Raw genomic sequence first — 19,307 nt, 5'->3', positions numbered from 1 at the left:
TTTTTAACCTTCCTGAGTCATCAGTGATGATCATGAGGATTTATTGACATGAAAAATAATTGTCAGAATATAATTGTCAAGCTATAAAAGATGATAAAATTATGTTTTCATTCATTTTTGAAAAAATATAACCATAATAATTTATATTCACAAGCATGCAGAAAGAAAAGTCTTGAATGGTTACACCGAACATTGGCAGCATTTATGTCTGGGTAGAGGAATTATGGGTAATTCTCTGTGTAAGAGATACCGGTCTGGAAACCAGCACATTGCAGGCTCTTGACCCTGCTTTCAAATGATGAAACAGGCCTGGGAATCTACCTGTCTCTGCCTCAGCCAACTCCTTTTTTAAAAACATTTATTGAATTAGAGTGTGTTAATTTCTGCTGCACAGCAAAGTGACTCAGTTATACATATATATACATTCTTTTTCCTATTCTCCATTGTGGTTTATCACCGGATATTGAATACAGTTCCCTGTGCTATACGGTAGGACCTTGTTGTTTATCCATTCTGTGTATAATAACTTGCACCTGCTAATTCCAAATCCCCACTGCCTCCCTCTCCCGCATAGCAACCACAGTTTATTCTCCAAGTCTGATTCTGTTTCTGTTCTGTGGATGAGTTCATTTGTGTCCTATTTTAGATACACATACCAGCGGTCTCATATGGTATTTATCCTTCTCTGACTTTCTTCACTTAGCATGATATTCTCTAGGTCCATTTATATTGCTGCAAATGTACTTCAGCCAACTCTTTGAGAGTCAGTCTAAACAGACCCATTGAAGATTGTGAATTCCTGAAGGTAAGGCAGGTGTGTTATTCTAGTATTTTCAATTAACCATTCACATTTGTACAACTCAGTGGTACTTAGGACATTCACAATGTTGTATAACCACCACTTCGGTCTTGTTCTGAAGCATTTTCATCACCCCAGAATGAAACCCCTTAGTCAGTGGGTAGTCACTCCATTTCCACCCCTCTTGCACCCCTGGCAACCACTAGCCTGCTGTCTCTTTGGACGTACCTATTCTGGATGTTTCATTTAAATGGAATCACACAATATGTGAACTTTTATCTTTAGCTTCTTTCACTTTGGTTCTCAAAGTTCACCCATGTCCTAGCAGGCATCAGTACTTCATTGCTTTTTATGGCTGAATAATGTTCCATGGAAAGGATAGATCATTTGTTTATCCAGTCATCCGCTGGTGGACACTTGTTTCCACATTCTGGCTGTTGTGAATAGTGTTGCTGTGAATATTCTGCACAAGTGGTTGTTTCAACACGTGTTTTCAGTTCCTCTGGTATATATCCAGGAGTGCAATTGCTGGGTCATATGGTAACTCCACTTTAACAGCTGGAGGTGCTGCCAAACTGCTGTGCTAAGTTTTACTCCCCCGGCAGCAGTGAGTCTTACTCTACTGTATGCCTCAGTATTATGCCCGGTACACACAGACAGCTGTCACTTGCTGAGATATTAGATACCTGGCTCTGTGAGAAAGCACTTTTCCTGTGCTGTACTATTTGACATTCACAACCATCTAAGAGCTAAGGCTCATATTGCTTCCATTTTACAAATGTGAAACCGAGGCTCACAAGCCTGAGATCTCCTACCCATGAGAGTGGCACCCAAGCCTTGGCAGTTTTGACTCGAAGGCCTGAACATTTTGCTTTTTCAGTACCACATGCTGACCCCAAAAGACAGGTATCTGACAAGTGTTGGAATTATTAATTAGTATAAAGCACTGTATGCCAACAGAAACAGCTGTCTGCTGGGATGCAAGATTCACCTCTAAGCCTCATCACGCACCTACGTTCAGGCCATACTGACCCAGATCCAGTATGTGACAGGGTCAAGGTCGAGCTCAGTGCTACCTCCTCCATCAAGATTTCTGACCCCTGACAACCAGATGGATCTTGTATCCGCTCCCTCCTTTGAAGACTTGGCACTTCTCATCCAGCACTTATATTGCTGTTAATTTGTTACTTGCTAAAAACTGTTAACTTATTAACAGTTAAACAGTTACTAGTGACCTGATAAATTATTTAATTTTTCTATTACCCATAGGAACCTGATTATAATAGGTAGTTATATTTTTGAAATCACTGTTATTCTCAGAGTTGTGGGACTTGAGAGCAGCATGTCAATGAAACCCTATGCTTGCATTTATGAAGAACACTTGCCTGTTAGACCAGCTAAGCCCAGAATTGGGTCAATGAACTGGAAGTCAGACAATCAAGTGGTGTCATGTTTTGGAAGTCTCAGAAAGAGGAGGAAAATGTCCTGGAAAGAACATCATCTCCCCTGATCTCTTCATCAGGGTTCCCAGTAAGCCAGCCTCAGGTCAGTGCCCTGGATTCCCACTGAGCACTCATAACTTAAAGGACATGAGTGAGAGGAAGTAACAGCAAATTGTTTCAAGAGGAAAGAAAGTGGTCCGATAGGTCACTCCTTGGCAAGATGTTCAGAGATACTGGAACAATGATCCAGCTCTATAGAAATACTGCTAATCTAACCTTTTAGCGAAAGGGAGGCATTATCAGGCCCCAACACTCAAACTAGGATAACCCAAGCTCATTTTATATAGATCACCAAAGGGCCTAATTATGAAGGTGTGGGTGGGTAAAGGGGAACCAGGTATGTTAATGCTCAAGAGGCCTGAAGTGAGGCAGGAGGGTGAGGGGACAGGACCCTGACTCAGAAGTTGAGCAGCAAGGACCACCCTGAGAGGTCCAAAGCCAAAGCCAGCCTAGGGATCCTTGCAGTGAGGGGCCAGGAGAAGAAATACCTTTGGCCTCATCCTCCTGCTAGCCTCTCCACCCCACACACTGGCCAAACCCAAGCAGAAGCCAAGGGGAAGGGAGGACGTACATGGGAAGTCAGCGTCCAGGGCAGAGAGAAGTGGAGAAGGATGAAGAGTGAGCTGGAGGGAACAATGGCAGATAACTGGCACAGAGGATTATGAAAACAATACAAACTTGGCTCATCCTGAGACCAATCACCTAGAGAGCTGTGCTTTACTCAGTTTTGTAACACGGAGTGCAGATAGCACAGCAGTCAGCAAAACAAAACCAGGTGCAGAGAAGCAGCTGCAGCCCTAGCACAGGTTCCAGGTTTCCAGACAAGCAGAAAGGTCATCAAAGGAAAAAGCGAAAATGAGAATTGCAGCAGGTGGCCTGAAAAAGTCTGCGAGCCCCAGGGCTCCTTCTAAAAAGAAGGCGCAGTGCTTAGGTGCGTTCTTGTGGTTTTCCCGTGTGAGGTGGGGAGAAGGGCAGGGGATTAAAGATTCTGCCACTCGTGGCAGCTTTCCTTGTTCCCAAGACGGGGGAGATGGGGAGCAACGATTGCCTGGGTGACAGAGCCCCCTTTCCTCATGTTATCCTAGCGACAGCTAGCTAACAGCCTTAGTATCCCTTAATAACCCTGTAACCCTTGACCAAGGAGCCAACTGAGGGTGGCCTGCCACACTGCATCCCTTCTCTTCCAGCACCAAAGGCCCTATAATCACTGGTTGCTTTTGCTGGGGAAGCGTTTAAGCTCTGAAGCAAACTGGTTAATTTAAGAAGAGAACATTATTCCTAAATTGGCCCAACTTTCTTAAGAGAAAAAGCTTGTGGACCTTACGTTAACTTTTTTCCCAGGAAATGGCATTACTTCTTTTTCCTTCTTCACCCAAAGGCTCATAGAATTAAAAAAAAATCGATATAGTTACAGGTATAAACCCTTATAAAACACTTCATAACAAATAAACATAGTTCAGCTTCACCAGTAGTCTGACATTTCAAAATGGCGAAAATGTTGAGAAGTTTAAAGGCATTGTTGGTGAGTCTCCTGAGATTGGCACACTTGTGCACTGCTATTACAAGTGTGAAGTGGCACCTTTCTGGTATTAAAAATCCATATCCTCTTCCCCAGTAATTCCACTTCAGGGAAGCTATCCTACAGAAAAAGACGTGTACAGAGATTTACTTGCAAAAGCAAAATGAACAATTGAAAGCAATGTTAATATATAAAAATAGAATTATATATGTGAAGTTTCACTTTTACAAAGAACATGTTTGATAGTGATGGCTGTGTGGAGTCATTAGGAGCACAGAATCAGGGGTCACTTGGAGTTTTAATCCTGGCTACAGGCACTTTGAGCTTTAGGGCAGCTTTGACTTCTCCCTAAGCTTCAGGAGAAAAGATGCCTTCATATTGGAGAAGTCTGGGGTACCACCTTAACGAAGTGACCAAACTGTACCACCAGTGATGAGGCCAGGTGACGCTATGTGCCTCCCAATGATGTAAAATTGGAAGGACACAAAATCTACGTATCATTCTCCAAAATATTTAAACTGACTTGAATCACGAACAAACTCATTCCGAAATTCTGAAAGACATCTGGGGTACTCTTCAAAAACTGTCAACATCACCTTTAAAAAAAAAATAATTCTAGATTAAAGGAGCCTTCAAAAGAGACATGACTGTTGATATGACAGAAACCAACAAAATTCTGTAAAGCAATTCTTCCTTCAATTAAAAAATAATTGAGAGAGACATGACAACTAAATACAATGGGGGGTGAAGTGCCCCAAGGGCTGCAATTTACTTTCAAATATTTCAGAAGTGTTTGCCCATGCATAGAAAAGACTAAGAACAAGCAAACTCAGCAAAACATGAACATACGGCCTGTAACCTACTCTATCTTGACTGACACAACCATATTTTAAGACAAAATATGAAAAAAAAAATCCCAAACCATTTATAACACATGATTTTTAGCTGTGTGACCTTGCGCACATTATTATTTGTACAACCTTTTAATGGGAGTAATGTACTTCATATGATGCTGTGATAATTAAATGAATTCTTGCTACAAAAACTTGGAACCAGGAGGCTTGGAACGGTGATGCTGGAGTAGCCAGAATTAAGTGCAAGGGTGTAAGTTGATGGATATACAGTCATTTAGATAAGAACCTAGTATATTGTAGACATTCAATAAATGTTTGCAATTATTCCAATTATATAAAAATAAAATATATCTGGACAGAAACAAAAGACAATAACAACAATAACCGTGATTATCTTTCAAAATATGAAAAGGTAGGACCAGGAGTGTTTTTTTTTTCCTTTCCTTTGTTACCATTCTGTGTTTTAAAACTTTCTACAACATAATAGATTTTATGATCTAGGAAAAACAATGAATGTTTTGTATAAAAGCTGAAAATTTTTTAATATTTCTGTCATTTCACAAAACATCTTTTGTTGACATTCTACAAATGATACCATCCAATAATGTTCCAATACTTTCTTCTTGTGAAGATAGTTTATATACCTGTAAGCATAAAAGACAGATTATGACATGCTGACATGTTCATGCACTACTAATTTCCATTATACAAATACATATATGTGACCTAATTTATTACTCAATTATTGGGATAATGGGATGGAATCACAATGTGATTAAGGCATGCAAAGTAGACAGCAACTCATCACTTATGTCAAAAGTTTCAACTGCAGTTATAGTGATAAGTCTCTAAACATCAAAACATTTGTACCAATTTTAAAAGCACACATCTAGACATTAACTTCATACTATATTTTATATTTCAAATGTAAGCTTGATATCTAAAGTTATCTATTCTTTTTAAAAGAATGTCTTTACCAACTAAGTTTCTAATTATATCTTACATAAATCTGCATTTCTTTGCATGTCTAATCATTTTTCAGTTCAGTTCAGTTTAGTCGCTCAGTCGTGTCCGACTCTTTGCGACCCCATGAATCGTAGCACGCCAGGCCTCCCTGTCCATCACCAACTCCTGGAGTTCACCCAGACTCACGTCCATCGAGTCAGTGATGCCATCCATCCATCTCATCCTCTGTCGTCCCCTTCTCCTCCTGCCCCCAATCCCTCCCAGCATCAGAGTCTTATTAACCTTTCTTAAAAGTTAAAACAATATAGAAGCATTGGTGATCAATAAGCAAACAGTATTATTCCACATCTATCATGCTCTTTCTAAAAATATGGGTTTACAAACCTTTTTGACTTCTGTAATATTTGTTATTTCAGGGAGATTTTTCAGAGGAACCTGATGACCTTCTACCTGAGATATTAGGTGTTCTTGATTTATTTGTTTTTCACCCTCTTCAATATAAGCAATCAGAATTGAAGTATCATTTGCTGAGATACCAAATTTTTTCAAGGCTTCTGAAATCTAAGGGGTGAAAAAGACAATAAAATCAGTAGTCTCAACATCTGAAACCTCTCCCCATTTGCAGCCTTTCCTGGTCAGATTCTCATTTTTCACATCCTAGTGGTTCTTTCTGCCTACAGTCTTGCAATGTCCCTTCCTAATCTCTACCACCTCTGCCTCTGGAGTACTCCCTGCTCAAAGCTGCACCTCATTCCCATAGCATCAAGCCTGGACTTTGATGCACCAATGACCCTCCCCTGGACCCAGTGACTCTCGCCGCGCCCTCCTGCCCTCCAGCCAGTGGGGCTGTGGAGCTCCCATCCTTTCCTACTTTTCTTGCCTGTGCCTGCACTTTGTCCTCCTCCTGGACTGCCTTCATCTTTCAAGGGTCAGGCTCAAATGTCACTCCTTTAGCACTTTCCTCCATATAGAATGAATTGCTTCTTTGTTCCCACAGATTTGCATTATTATTCCATTATATCAATTAACTTAGGGCACTTGAACTTTGTCTTGTTCATCTGCCTTTCTTGGGAACATTTCTGACCCTAGACTGGAACAGGGACAAGCTCAACACGTGTTTATGAACTGCAGTCTCTTGAGTTATTTCAGCAATCTCAAAGAAACAATTACCCAGTAATTTTCCCCAAGATACTGGAGAATTCTATTACTACACATTTTATAGATTTTTCAAACATATGTATTTTAAACCATGCCACAGGTTTCCTAACCTTTCTCTCCATGGCAGTACTTGATTGTGTTTAGTAGTAGTAATAATTAAACTTCGTCAGCAAAATTAGTTGGTTTTTTAAAAAATATGCGCAGGTGGAATGTTTTTAACTCAAAAACTTTGATTACTATCAGTATCTCAAACACAAACTCTTCCTGTGTACCACGTGTATGAGCATGTGTTAAGAGCTAGTCTAGGTACCAGCAGCCTTCCAGTATATGGAAAAGGCGTGGTTCTATCCTCAAAGAGTTTATAGGGAGAACGAAAGATGCGCATGGTAACACACAAATACCCACACCTAATTTTTTATCATGAGATTTAAACAGCATTTTCCTGACTCTGTATGTCAGGAAGGACAAGTAAAACTATCCTCACTCAATTTAGCTAAATTTCATGTGAGTGACTCCAAAGCTTACTTGTCTAGTAGGAGGCAATGCTAAACTGCAACTCTCTGTCCAGCACTCACTCTTCACTGTTATTTTGGTTTGTTACCAGCAACAGGCTCCAACCCAACACTGAGTCACACACAGGCTACCATGACAAGGTCAACAGATATAAAGAAAGTATATATTCCATACTAATTACATTGTTATTTGGGGAAAGATTGAAAATAACTTCAGCAGATAGAGTTCTGGTCTTCATTTTCCCCAGCTTGTAGAGGTGAACTGCTTTGTTTGTGGCCATAATTATCTGAAATGGATCAACAATCTACCAAAGAGAACAGAAAACATTATACACAAAGAATCTGGAGTACTCTGAAGAATAATGCCCTGTACCCTCCAGGGTCAGGCTGTTTTACTTCATCACAATTTCTATATTTTCAAAATTGTCAAAATCTCAAGGGCCTAGGTGTTTAGAAAAATCACAGAATTTTACAGCTGCAGGCAATTAAGACACAAAAAGTTTTAAAACAACTTATTGAGGACCATTATTATGGGAAAGGCCATATACTCAACATTTAAACTTTATTTTCTATTCTACTCAAAAGTACCCTATTTGATATCTTCTATTATTTTCATGTGCAATAAATGAGGAAACCAAGGCAAAGAATGGGTTGGAATTTCAGCTCTGCCACTTACCACCAAGGGAACCTGGGCAAATTCCTTAGCATTTTATCTTTTAGAAGCAGATAATCATCTCACAACTTCATAGAGTTGTTGTAAAGATTAAGTGAGTTAGCAGTATATACAAAGAACTTACCAAATAAGCACTGTATAAAGGCTGGCTACCACATGCTCAAAGTTGTAATAAATGGCATAACTGGGATTTAAGTCCTGGTGATTCTACCACTGTACAATGCCTCCTTTACAGAGATTTTCTAGGTCACACAAGAAGATGGATATCTAGGCATCAGCCATCATATCAGAGGGAGACCACCTTTCATGTCTCCTAGGGCGGGGCTCAGCACCTGGCTTCTGCTGCCACTAAGTCGCTTCAGTCATGTCCGACTCTGTGTGACCCCATAGACGGCAGCCCACCAGGTTCCCCCATTCCTGGGATTCTCCAGGCAAGAACACTGGAGTGAGTTGCCATTTCCTTCTCCAATGCATGAAAGTGAAAAGTGAAAGTGAAGTCGCCCAGTCGTGTCTGACCCTCAGTGAGCCCATGGACTGCAGCCTTCCAGGCTCCTCCGTCCATGGGATTTTCCAACCAAGAGTACTGGAGTGGGGTGCCATTGCCTTCTCCGACTTGGCTTCTATTCACTGTTAAATTGAAGGCTGGCCAAATCTGAATCCACTCTACAGGTTAGACAAGTCCTTTTACTTGAAGATAACAATTTTGGGCTAACCCATAACATCATGAAAAATCATCAGATTCTTAAACTCCCATAAAGCTCACTCATTGCCATGAGTACTTACCATTGTAGGGTTTATTAATGAGCCATCAATGGCACCTTCCATGGCCTTTTTTCTCAAGGCCGCAGCATTTTTTACATCTTTAAATAACAGAAGGGTCACCCTGTATTCAGGAAATAGGTCCAGCTGATGTGTTAACTGCATTTCATAGATAAGCAGGATGCCACTGCACAAGACCAAAAGACCAAAAGTTAACAACTGTAAGTCACTAACAAATATCCTTGCTCACAATTAAAGTATTATAACTTTAATAATAAGATGTAGAACTGTTAAACTTGAAAAATCCACCCCAAAACATCTGGCAGCCTCATGACAGACTGTCTTCCTAACCCTACTAAGCTGTTTTAGCTTCCTTCCTGGGAAAGGATGAAGGGCAACACCGGGTCCCCTAGTGGTACAGATAAGGCAGGCTCTGGATGAGGGGGAGCTTCTCAACAGACAACTAGGAGCAGGATACCAAACACTTTTTAGACCACAGGTTACTTACAGCATTAAGGAAACCTCACTCCAACTTAGTATTTTTAGCTTTCTAATCTCACCATTTTATTTATATTTTGGCAGCATCTAGACATAAATATAAGGCAGAAAACAATCTTATGGAAGAAAGTATGACACAACTCAAAGATACTCATTACATACATGGGAATTTAAGCCTAGAGGGTACAATTCTTAAATACTAACACCCTTTAAAGACATAAATTTAACAAGGAAAGAACAGGGTATATACAAAAACATAAAAGCAGCATAAACAACAAATAACTGGAGAGACATAATCTATCTTTGAATGAAAAAACTAAGCACTGCAAAAATATAATCTTTAAAACAATTTCAAGTCTCAGAGAGATATTTAGGTGAAGCAATTTTATATAGGTTCACTTTATCCTTTTACCTAGGAAGTTTTATCTCCACCAGTTTTCTGAAGGAATACATTGGCAATCTGAAGATTTATGTAATAAGATGTTTTTCTTATCATCCTAAGAGTAAAAGGTTGAAAACCTACCTAACTAGTAATAGGCCCAACTACAGTGGCTTTCCTGATCAACCACTAAAAACTGTAGTCTTGAAGAGGAGCTAAGGATGTGTAAATACAGTAATAAATAACATTAAGTACTTAACATCTGATTGGAAAATAAAACACAAAATGTGCATAATATGTGGGTTTTTACAAATGTACACAAAAAGAAAACTACTGAAAAAAAACAACAAAATGTTATCTTTGACTTGCTGGAATTACATCTGATTTTTTCTGTTACAATCTGGAAAAATAAAATGGTGAATAATGTCTTGGCACAACAGGGCCACACAATCTTTATTATGGCCATCCTGGGTAGCAGAATTACAGATAATTTTGTTTTCTAGAAAAAATATTTTTGCATGTTCTTAATTTTCTACAGTGAGCACACAAAAGATAATGAGTACATACAACCAGGGAGGAAACAATTTTTTTGTGGTTTTTGTTTCTACAGTAGGGGGAAAAGGGCGCCTATCAAACGTCAAAAATGGTTTTGGTTTGCCTGTTAGGCTGCAATCCATGGGGTCGCTAAGAGTCGGACACGACTGAGCGACTTCACTTTCACTTTTCACTTTCATGCATTGGAGAAGGAAATGGCAACCCACTCCAGTGTTCTTGCCTGGAGAATCCCAGGGACCGGGGAGCCTGGTGGGCTGCCGTTTATGGGGTCGCACAGAGTCGGACACGACTGAAGTGACTTAGCATAACATAGCATATAATTCACTCACTTAAGTCAGAAACTTCGAACCATCGCTGGATACTTACCTCCCACTCAAATCCCATATCTTATGCAAAACTCTTCTCAACTTTTATGTATCATTTTGAAGGGTCCAATTCTCTTCCATACCTACTTTGCCACCGCCGTTGGCCACCTTCTCTCCTCAACGTCGGTGACCTCCTAGAAGAGGTCGCCTCACAATTCCTTCCCTCCTATCATCCAACCTCCACCCGAGAGTCAAAGTGATCTTTTCAAAATGTACACCAAATCTTGCCCTGCTATAAAGTCCCTTTATGTCACGGGGTCCCAAACTCTGTGATCTGAGACCTTCCTCTCTCTTCCGCTTCCTAGCTCACCCCTGCAGACCGCGCTCATTTCCCCACCGCCGCACTGGCCCTTCCAGCTTGTCACCACCCCCAGTCCCTGCCCAGCACGCCCCCTCGGACAGGCAGTTACTCTGAATTAATCCTCCCTCCTTTCGACTGGCCAGTAAGAGCCCATTTACCAGCGCTCCCAGGACCCCAGGACCAGTCTCCTACGACCTCCTCTGTTACAACTTTGGTGAGTCTCAGGCTCATCAGAATGCTGTATCGTCCGCCCTCGAAGGGAGGCTGAGCCGATCACTGCCGGGCTGCGTCCCAGGACCCGACCTTGGCAAACGCTCGATAAACGAGGGCGCCGAGAATCACAGGTATCATCTGGAAAATCACTGGTTTCCAGCTCCCGCCCGACCCGGCCAGGGCTGTGGTGCCAGGAGTACTCACCGTCGCGTCCCTGTCCGTCTCGTAAGATCTTCCCCACGGAAACAAAGCCCTCAACTTCCGGGAGATCGGCCGCAGCTGCGCTCCTTTCTCGCCCTCCCCGACCCTGCAGCGTCTTTTCAGGTCGGGGTGGGAGGAAGGTTCTCGGCTACCTCCTTACACTGAATGTTTCGCCGGCATGAGTCGCGTCTGCTGACCCGAAGGAGAGCAGGGGCTCGGTCCGCCACTTCCGATGAGAGTGGCGGCGTGTGGGTCTTCGCCGCGTCCTTAAGCCGCTTGGCCTTGAATGAGACATCGTGTTTCGTCCTATGCGAAGAAAAGTAATGGCTCCGATGAGCTCTACATATGTCTCCGCTGCTCGAGATTCTACAGTTCTTTTTCGAGGCAAGCAGGACTCAGTTTTTTCTTGTTCTGGGCGAGGTCCACTTGGCCAGGATCTCCTGGAGCCGAAAGCGCTCGGCGATCTGCCTAGGGTACTTGAGAGAAGTGACAGTACAACCCCTTCATCCAGCAGGCTCACAGGTTTGATTGCCATCCCTGAGTGTATCAGCCTCCGAAAGACGAGGTCATCCGCTAAATGGATGTTTTTTTCCATATTATTCTAACATGTTATTCTTCCATGTTTTTTATGCTTGGGGGCTCATCTGGGTCAATACTTTTCTTTAAACAAAAAGACAGGTGAATAATAAATAGGATAGATATGTGCTATGGAGAAAAAACTAGAGAATAGGGGGTAATGTCAGGCCGTGAGTATTACTATTTAAAATAGGATGGTTAAGAAAGATCTCACCAAAAAGGGCCATTTGTGACTGGAGGAGGTCTGGAGGCAGGTTCTCTGTGTATCTGAAGAGCAGCAATTCCAGGGAACAGAGAGAGTTTAAAGACTCAGAACAGATATGGCCTCATTTAAGAAAGAGCAAAGAGAACAGTGTGGCTTGAGCCCAGTGGGAATATATATGAAATTATTCTGAGGAAAGACTGGTATCCAGATTATATAACCAACTCCAATTCGAATATAGCAAGAGACACAACCTGATTAAGGATAGATGACACAATTGAACACATTTTAGGAAAGATACATGAAAGGCCAATAAAAACATGAAAAGATGCTCATCATTAGTCATCAGGGAAATAGATACAAATTAAAAACATGAGTTATTACTACATACCCATAAGAATGCTGAAATTTGAAAGGCCTTAAAATTTTTAAATATCAAGTGCAAACATCCAGAACTGGAACCTTCACATATTGCTAGTCGGAGTATAAAATAAAAATAGTGTAACCACTTTGGAAAAGAGTTTGGCAGTTTCTTAAAAAATTAAATGCATGGCGCTAGTGTTTAAGAATCCACCTGCCAATGCAGGTGATACAAGAGACTGCTGGTTTGATCCCTGGATCAGGAGAATCCCCTGGAGAAGGGCATGGCAACCCACTACAGTATTCTTGCTTAGAGAATCCCATGGACAGAAGAGCATGGCAGGCTACAGTCCATAGGGTTAAAAAGAGTCGGACACGATTGAAACAACTGAGCACACTCCCTTGCACGTGCATACTTAACCATTCGCAGCAGTTTCACTCCTTGGTATTTAACCAGGAGCAGTGAAAACATGTCCACCCAAAGGCTTGAACATGAATGTTCATAGCAGCTTTACTCATGATGACCCCAAACTGGAAACAACCCAATGCCCAATAATACATGAATGGATAAACAAATTGTAGTGAATTCATGTCATGAAATACTATTCAGTAATAAAAGGAATGAACATACTTGAAACATGGATCAATCTAAAAACATGCTCAGCAAAAAAGCAAAGTAAAATTGTTACTGTATGATTCCATTTCTACAAAACTACAGGGATTGCAAATATAGCAAATTTATTCTAGAGTGAAAGCAAATTAGTGGTTGTTAGGGATGGGGAAGTGGGAGACACTGAAAAAAAAAAAAAAAACCCAAGGGAACCTTTGCGATGAAGCCAACGTTCTATATCCTGATGTGGTGTTAATTACAAGGGAACCTGTGTTCAGATCAGATCAGTCGCTCAGTCGTGTCCGACTCTTTGCGACCCCATGAATCGAAGCACGCCAGGCCTCCCTGTCCATCACCAACTCCCGGAGTTCACTCAAATTCATGTCCATTGAGTTGGTGATGCCATCCAGCCATCTCATCCTCTGTCGTCCCCTTCTCCTCCTACCCCCAATCCCTCCCAGCATCAGAGTCTTTTTCCAATGAGTCAACTCTTCGCATGAGGTGGCCAAAGTACTGGAGTTTCAGCTTTAGCATCATTCCTTCCAAAGAAATCCCAGGGCTGATCTCCTTCAGAATGGACTGGTTGGATCTCCTTGCAGTCCAAGGGACTCTCAAGAGTCTCCTCCAACACCACAGTCCAAAAGCATCAATTCTTCGGCGCTGAGCTTTCTTCACAGTCTAACTCTCACATCCATACATGACCACAGGAAAAACCATAGCCTTGACTAGATGAACTTTTGTTGGCAAAGTAATGTCTCTGCTTTTGAATATGCCGTCTAGGTTGGTCATAACTTTCCTTCCAAGGAGTAAGCATCTTTTAATTTCATGGCTGCAATCACCATCTGCAGTGATTTTGGAGCCCAGAAAAATAAAGTCTGACACTGTTTCTACTGTTAAAATTCATCAAATTATGTCATTTTAAAGAGTACGTCTTATAAAATTTATCAGTAGAGTTGATTAAAAAATAGACATAAAAAAAGTCCAGTTCAAAGTGACTTGTCTGTGATCACCAAAAGCTGGAAACAACCCAAACCCTTGTTAAGTGAATAAACAAACTGTATATCCATACAATGGAACACAACTCGGCAGTAAAAAGGAAATCAACTATTACTACATACAATAACATGGACAAATTTCAAAATTATGCTGAAAAAAGGTCAGACATAAAAATAGTGTATCCTGTGATTCCATCATTTATATAGAACAGATCCTACTGTATAGCATAAGAAACTATATTCAATATTCTGTGATAAACCATAATGGAAAAGAATATTAAAAGGAATAGAATATATATTTAATATATATGTATAGCTGATTCACTTTGTTGTACAGCAGAAACTAAGACAACATTGTAAGTCAACCATACTTAAATTAAAAAAATAGTTTAAATAAAACGGAAATTAAATTTGCTGAATTGCTTCATAAGGAAATAGAAAAATGCCTTGTGTCAGGCTGTTGAAAATGTTCTCTCTTGAACATAACCTCTAGCAGATGGAAAGAGGGCTCTCTGATGTTTCCATTTTCTTTGATGCTATTAATATTCCCTTATAATCTCTGTGTATGTGGTCACAGTTGGTCTCTTGAGGTAGTTCTACTTTACTCTCACTTTCTGAAGTCATTAATGTCGATACAGTGGCAACCACTACCACCTACTTGTGGAGAAGGAAGTGGTAACCCACTCCAGTATTCTTGCCTGGGAAATCCCACGGACAGAGGAGCCTGGTGGGCTATGGTCCGTGGGTTCGCAAAGAGTCAGACACGACTTATTGACTAAATAACAATTCTATTGGGGATATATAATAATAGAGCGGTGAGGGTGAGGAACAGGCTTCACAGTGAGCCAAAAAGACAGGTTGTTTGGTATATGTGTTCAACTCAGCAGGTTGGTTCTTCTCTGGAAGGCCTGGAAGGAAAAGCCATTCCAAGAGTATTCCACAGAAGGGAGAATGGAGGGGGAATCCACCTGCCAGGCTCCCTTCTCTCTTCTGCATTTCATTATTTAAGGCTCCTCCCATGGGAGTCAACTGCTCTACACTTCTGTACATCATCTAACCCTTCCATGGCAGCTCATAAAGCCAGAGCTTGTGGCCTGACGCGGCATTTCCTCCAACTCCAAAGTGGAGGGATGGCTGATAGAAAGGGCTTCATGTGGGGGCTGTAAGGGCCGTGCAGGCCCAGAGTTTATCTTGAGCTCCAGTCAGCTTAGGGAGTGCTGGGTTCGCCTGCAAAGGCAAAACTGGGGAGCGTGGGCCAGGTGGCAGATGGCACTTTCAGGAAGGAGGAGGAGACCATTCTTGGAATCTGTATTTCACATAGCATGATATAAATGAAATAAATGCTAAATAGTCCTACAAAGTACCTTGTAGCTAAAGGAGTAATTCAGTAGGTGGGTAAGGTTGGGAGAGATGGCTTTACTGAGGAGATGGGGCTTCGAGAATGATTTGCCCATAGAGGCTGCAGGAGAGCTGTTACAGCCAAGGAACAATCTGAAAGACCAAGATACCGTGGCATAAATGTGTATGTGCTCAAGAACTGCTGGCACACTGAAGAATGGAGTGGAACATGGCAGAGGCTTTGAAAAGTCAGCTGGAGTCAGATCACACGAGGCCTTGACAAGGAGTTGGAAATGGATTCTCAAGGCCATAAGCCATTCAAAATTTCCAAGAGGGGAATAACATTCATGAGTTTGTTTTAGGATGTAATTCTGGGGCAGCTGTTAGAATTACACTAGAAAGGTGGTTCAGACAGGATCCTAGGAAGGGCTTTCTCCATAGTAGGAGTGTCTGTAGTTGACTGTGTGGGTCCAGATCATGGCTTAGGGCTCTGAGTGGCCTGCAGTTCTGGGATGTGATGCCTAAAAAATCAAGCTTACCAGACTGATGTTAAATCCAAAACTAATTTAATTGACAAAGTCTCATTATACTGGCTAGATTGAACTCATGTCTATATCTCTACTCACCACCCAAACCCTACCAAAACAGATAGACTCCCAAAGATTAAAAACCCACAAGAGAAGGGGAGGGATGATGAATGGTAGATGAGAGAGTAAAACTTTCAAAGATATTAACTGTCAGAATGGAGACAAATAGGGTTTCCCTGGTGGCTCAGTGGTAAAAAATCCACCTGCCAATGCAGGAGTGATCCCTTGTCCAGGAAGATCCCATGTACCTCGAACAACTAAGCTTGTGCACCACAACTGTTGAGCCTGGCTCTGGAGCCCAGGAGCCCTAGAGCCCGTGCTCCGCAAGAGAAGCCGCCTCAGTGAGAAGCCTGTGCAGTGCAACTGGAGAGTAGCCCCACTCGCTGCAACGAAAGGAAAGCCTGTGTAGCAGCAAAGAGCCAGCACAGCCAAAAATAAAAATAAAAAAAATTAAAGGGCTTAAAAAAAAATGGAGAAAAATAAAACCTGATTCTGTGCAGCGAGGGGAAGCTAAACAAAAATAACAAGGTGAGTGACCGCCTTATTACAAGTCTGCCATACATGAGCAGTTTCCATCCGCTCTGAGTGCTCAAATCTTAAGTTCTAAACAACAGGCAAAGATCACCAGACATTCCAAGATCACATCTAACAAGAGGGAAAGGCGCCAACAAACAGGAGAAAATCAAAACCAAAAACAGCTGATATAGAGAACAGAAGAAACTTAAAAACTGATAACTTTATAGAGAAAAGATAATGCATTCATTAAAAAAAAATAAAAGAATGAAGTGCCGGGGAAAGACAGCCATTCAGAAAAGAGCTAGCTATTGGAAATTAAAAACATAGAGCAGAAAAAATAGATATAAAATATGTAGCAAAGAAACCAATAGAAGGGTAGAAATAAAGCTGAGAAAATTTTTGTGATTTAAAAAAAACAAAAAAGATTAAAAATGGAAAATAAGAGACAAAAATACAATTAACTTAAGAGGTACATTTCAGAAAATCAAATAGTCAGCTAATAGAAGTTCCCCCAGAAGAAAACAGAAGGCAGCTCTGACTTTGGCAGCACATATACTAAAATTGGAACAATATAGAGATTAGCATGGTCCCTGCACAAGGATGACATGCAAATTGGGGAAGCATTCCACTTTAAGAAAAAAAAAAAAGAAGTAAGATATAGAGAAGATAAAGTGAAAAACATTTCCCAGAAATGATGCATATAGCCTGCTAGACTGGAAGGCCTCATTTGCATTATGAATTTTAAAAATACCCACACTAGGGACTTACCTGGTGGTCCAGTGGTTAAGAATTCACCTTTCAATGCCAGGAGACATGGGTTTGATCTCTTATCTGGGAAGATGCCACATGCTGTGGAGCAACTCAGCCTGTGAGGCACAGCTAACCGAGCTCCCGCTCTAGAGCCCTCAAGCAGAAACTACTGAAGCCCATGTGCCCTCGAGCCTATGACCAGCAACAGGAAAAGCCTGCACTCCGCAACAGAGTAGCCCCTGCTTGCTGCAACTAGAGAAAGCCCTCACGCAGCAGTGAAGACCCAGCGCAGCCAAAAAATTACCCATGGTAAGTCATATCATGGTATTTCAGGACACTTGAGAGAAAGATCCTAAAGCTTTCAGGAATAAAAATTACAGGTCACAAATAAAAGTTCTGGGATCAGAACTGTTACTGTTGTTCAGTTGCCCAATTGTGTCCCACTCTTTGTGACCGCATGGACTGCAGCACAGAAATCAGAATAGAACAGGGTTTAAATAGCAACAATGAACTATGGAAAATAATGACTAAATGCATTTTAAACTGCCTACCTCCAAATGTATAGCATATCAACTTATCAATGCAGTGAAGAATAAAATAAACCCATTTCAGACATGCAAAAGCCTCAAAAAGTTTGCATCCCATTAATCCTTGGGAAACCATGGAAGAATATGCTCCACCACACAGGGAAGTAAACAATGAAAGCAGCAGCTGTGGATCCAGGAAACAGAAGGGGCACAGAAGAAATGACCAGGGTGAAGGCAAACAGAAATCCCAGGGCAAGAGCTGTGCCCCCGGTGTAGAGAACCACCACCGTGTACCTGTCATAGGTTGAGTTGTGTCCCTGCAAAAGCTGTATGTTGATGTCATCCTAACCACCTGGTCTTCAGAATGTGACTGTACTTGGAAGATGGGGTCTTTAAAAAGTTAAGTTTAAATGAGTTCATTACGGTGGGCACAACTCAGTGTGACTGGTTTCCATAAAGAAAAGGAAATCTGGACATAGATAGAGGGTAGACCGTGTATAGACACATGACCAAGATGGTCATTTACAAGCCAAGGAGAGAGGCCTCAGAAGAAACCAGCTCTGCTGATACCTTGATCATGGACTTCTGGCCTCCAGAACTGTGAGAAAACAAATATCCAGTGTTTAAGACACCTAGTCTGTGATGTTTTTTTATGGCAGCCCTGGCAAACAGTGTCCAACCTAGACCAAGAACAAATCCAATCAACCCAAGAAAGATTTCAAACAAACAGAGTCTGATGTGTTTACCCTATCCACATTAGGGCCACAGGAAAAGACACAAAAATGTAGAGTCAAAAGTGGTGCAAGAATAACCATGGCACTCCCTGGTTCAGAGGCGGACACTCACCTAGAAAATAACATTACCTTAGGATAGTAATGTAACCAAAAGGTGGAAAATAACTATACTAAACATATGTGGGGAACAGAAGTGTGTATGTGGAAAAATGATATGAAAGAGCTAAAAAATACTCATCTTCTACAGTAAGGAAATCAACAGAAAGTACTAGAAACGGAAAAATCAACAAGTGGTCGTATAAGCCTAATATTTAAATAAGAGGTAAATATTAGATAATAATGCAAAAATACATAAAGTGTTGCCCTTGGGGAGTGACAATCAGGGGGTAGGGCAGGTGTGCCAATGGGAAGACTGCTCTTTTTCATAAAAATCTCAGTAGAACTATTTGAATTTTAAACTATGTTCGTGTGTGTGTTTTTCTTATATGTGTTTTTTGATGTGATGAAAATAAAAAATGTAAAAGCTTAAACAGACCACGACACATCTTTAAAAGAGGAAGTTGCCGGTCCCTTTAGCCAGAGGTCTTTCAGTGGTATGATGTGAGCCGAAGCCAAAACCAGAGCTGAAGAATAAACAAGACACAAGAGGAGCGTGGTTTTCAACAAGCTGTGTCGACAACTGAGATGAGATGGGGACAGAGAGGACCGCAGGGTCGAAGACGGCTTCCCAGGTGGCGCTGCTTACATGACACTGCGCTGGCCACTCCTCCTCAGAAACTGCTGGCCAAGAACCCCATAGAATAGTAGGCTCGCTGGAGTCCCACGCCTGTCCCTGGTGGTTCTCTTTCTGCCTCACCG

The 19,307-nt window shown here is 41.5% G+C and overlaps 1 protein-coding gene and 1 non-coding gene across 8 annotated transcripts; one reads left to right on the top strand and one right to left on the bottom strand.

The window, feature by feature from the left end:
• Positions 1 to 24: 24 nt before the first annotated feature.
• TPRKB (TP53RK binding protein) lies at positions 25 to 13,182 on the bottom strand. Of its 7 annotated transcripts, none has more exons than XM_061431906.1 (5): positions 11,258 to 13,182; positions 8,767 to 8,929; positions 7,493 to 7,615; positions 6,025 to 6,201; positions 25 to 3,940 (listed from the first exon to the last, which is right to left on the bottom strand). In XM_061431906.1, the coding sequence occupies exons 2-5, from the start codon at positions 8,905 to 8,907 to the stop codon at positions 3,809 to 3,811; spliced, it is 573 nt and encodes a 190-aa protein (XP_061287890.1). In that variant the 5' UTR covers positions 8,908 to 8,929; positions 11,258 to 13,182; the 3' UTR covers positions 25 to 3,808. The 7 variants fall into 7 exon arrangements, with proteins under 7 accessions (XP_061287890.1, XP_061287889.1, XP_061287891.1 ...); XM_061431905.1 differs by lacking the exon at positions 11,258 to 13,182 and adding an exon at positions 10,999 to 11,251; XM_061431907.1 differs by lacking the exon at positions 11,258 to 13,182 and adding an exon at positions 11,144 to 11,251.
• Positions 13,183 to 16,969: 3,787 nt separating this feature from the next.
• LOC133257859 (U6 spliceosomal RNA) lies at positions 16,970 to 17,073 on the top strand. The gene has a single exon (XR_009739721.1). It is a non-coding gene; the product is annotated as a U6 spliceosomal RNA (small nuclear RNA).
• The last annotated feature ends 2,234 nt before the right edge of the window (positions 17,074 to 19,307 follow it).

This window comes from Bos javanicus, chromosome 11 (genome assembly GCF_032452875.1).
Source record: "Bos javanicus breed banteng chromosome 11, ARS-OSU_banteng_1.0, whole genome shotgun sequence".
NCBI classification, from domain to species: domain Eukaryota; kingdom Metazoa; phylum Chordata; class Mammalia; order Artiodactyla; family Bovidae; genus Bos; species Bos javanicus.
The sequence above is the reverse complement of the archived record's forward strand: the minus strand, read 5'-3'. Positions and strand labels throughout refer to the sequence as shown.

Coding starts and splice junctions, on each gene's coding strand:
- TPRKB (XM_061431906.1), bottom strand. CDS start 8,907: ATGCAGTTAACACATCAGCTGGACCTATTTCCTGAATACAGGGTGACC. Junction 7,616..8,766: donor CATTAATAAACCCTACAATG/GTAAGTACTCAT, acceptor TCTCTTTGGTAG/ATTGTTGATCCATTTCAGAT. Junction 3,941..6,024: donor ATATTACAGAAGTCAAAAAG/GTTTGTAAACCC, acceptor CTTTTTCTGTAG/GATAGCTTCCCTGAAGTGGA.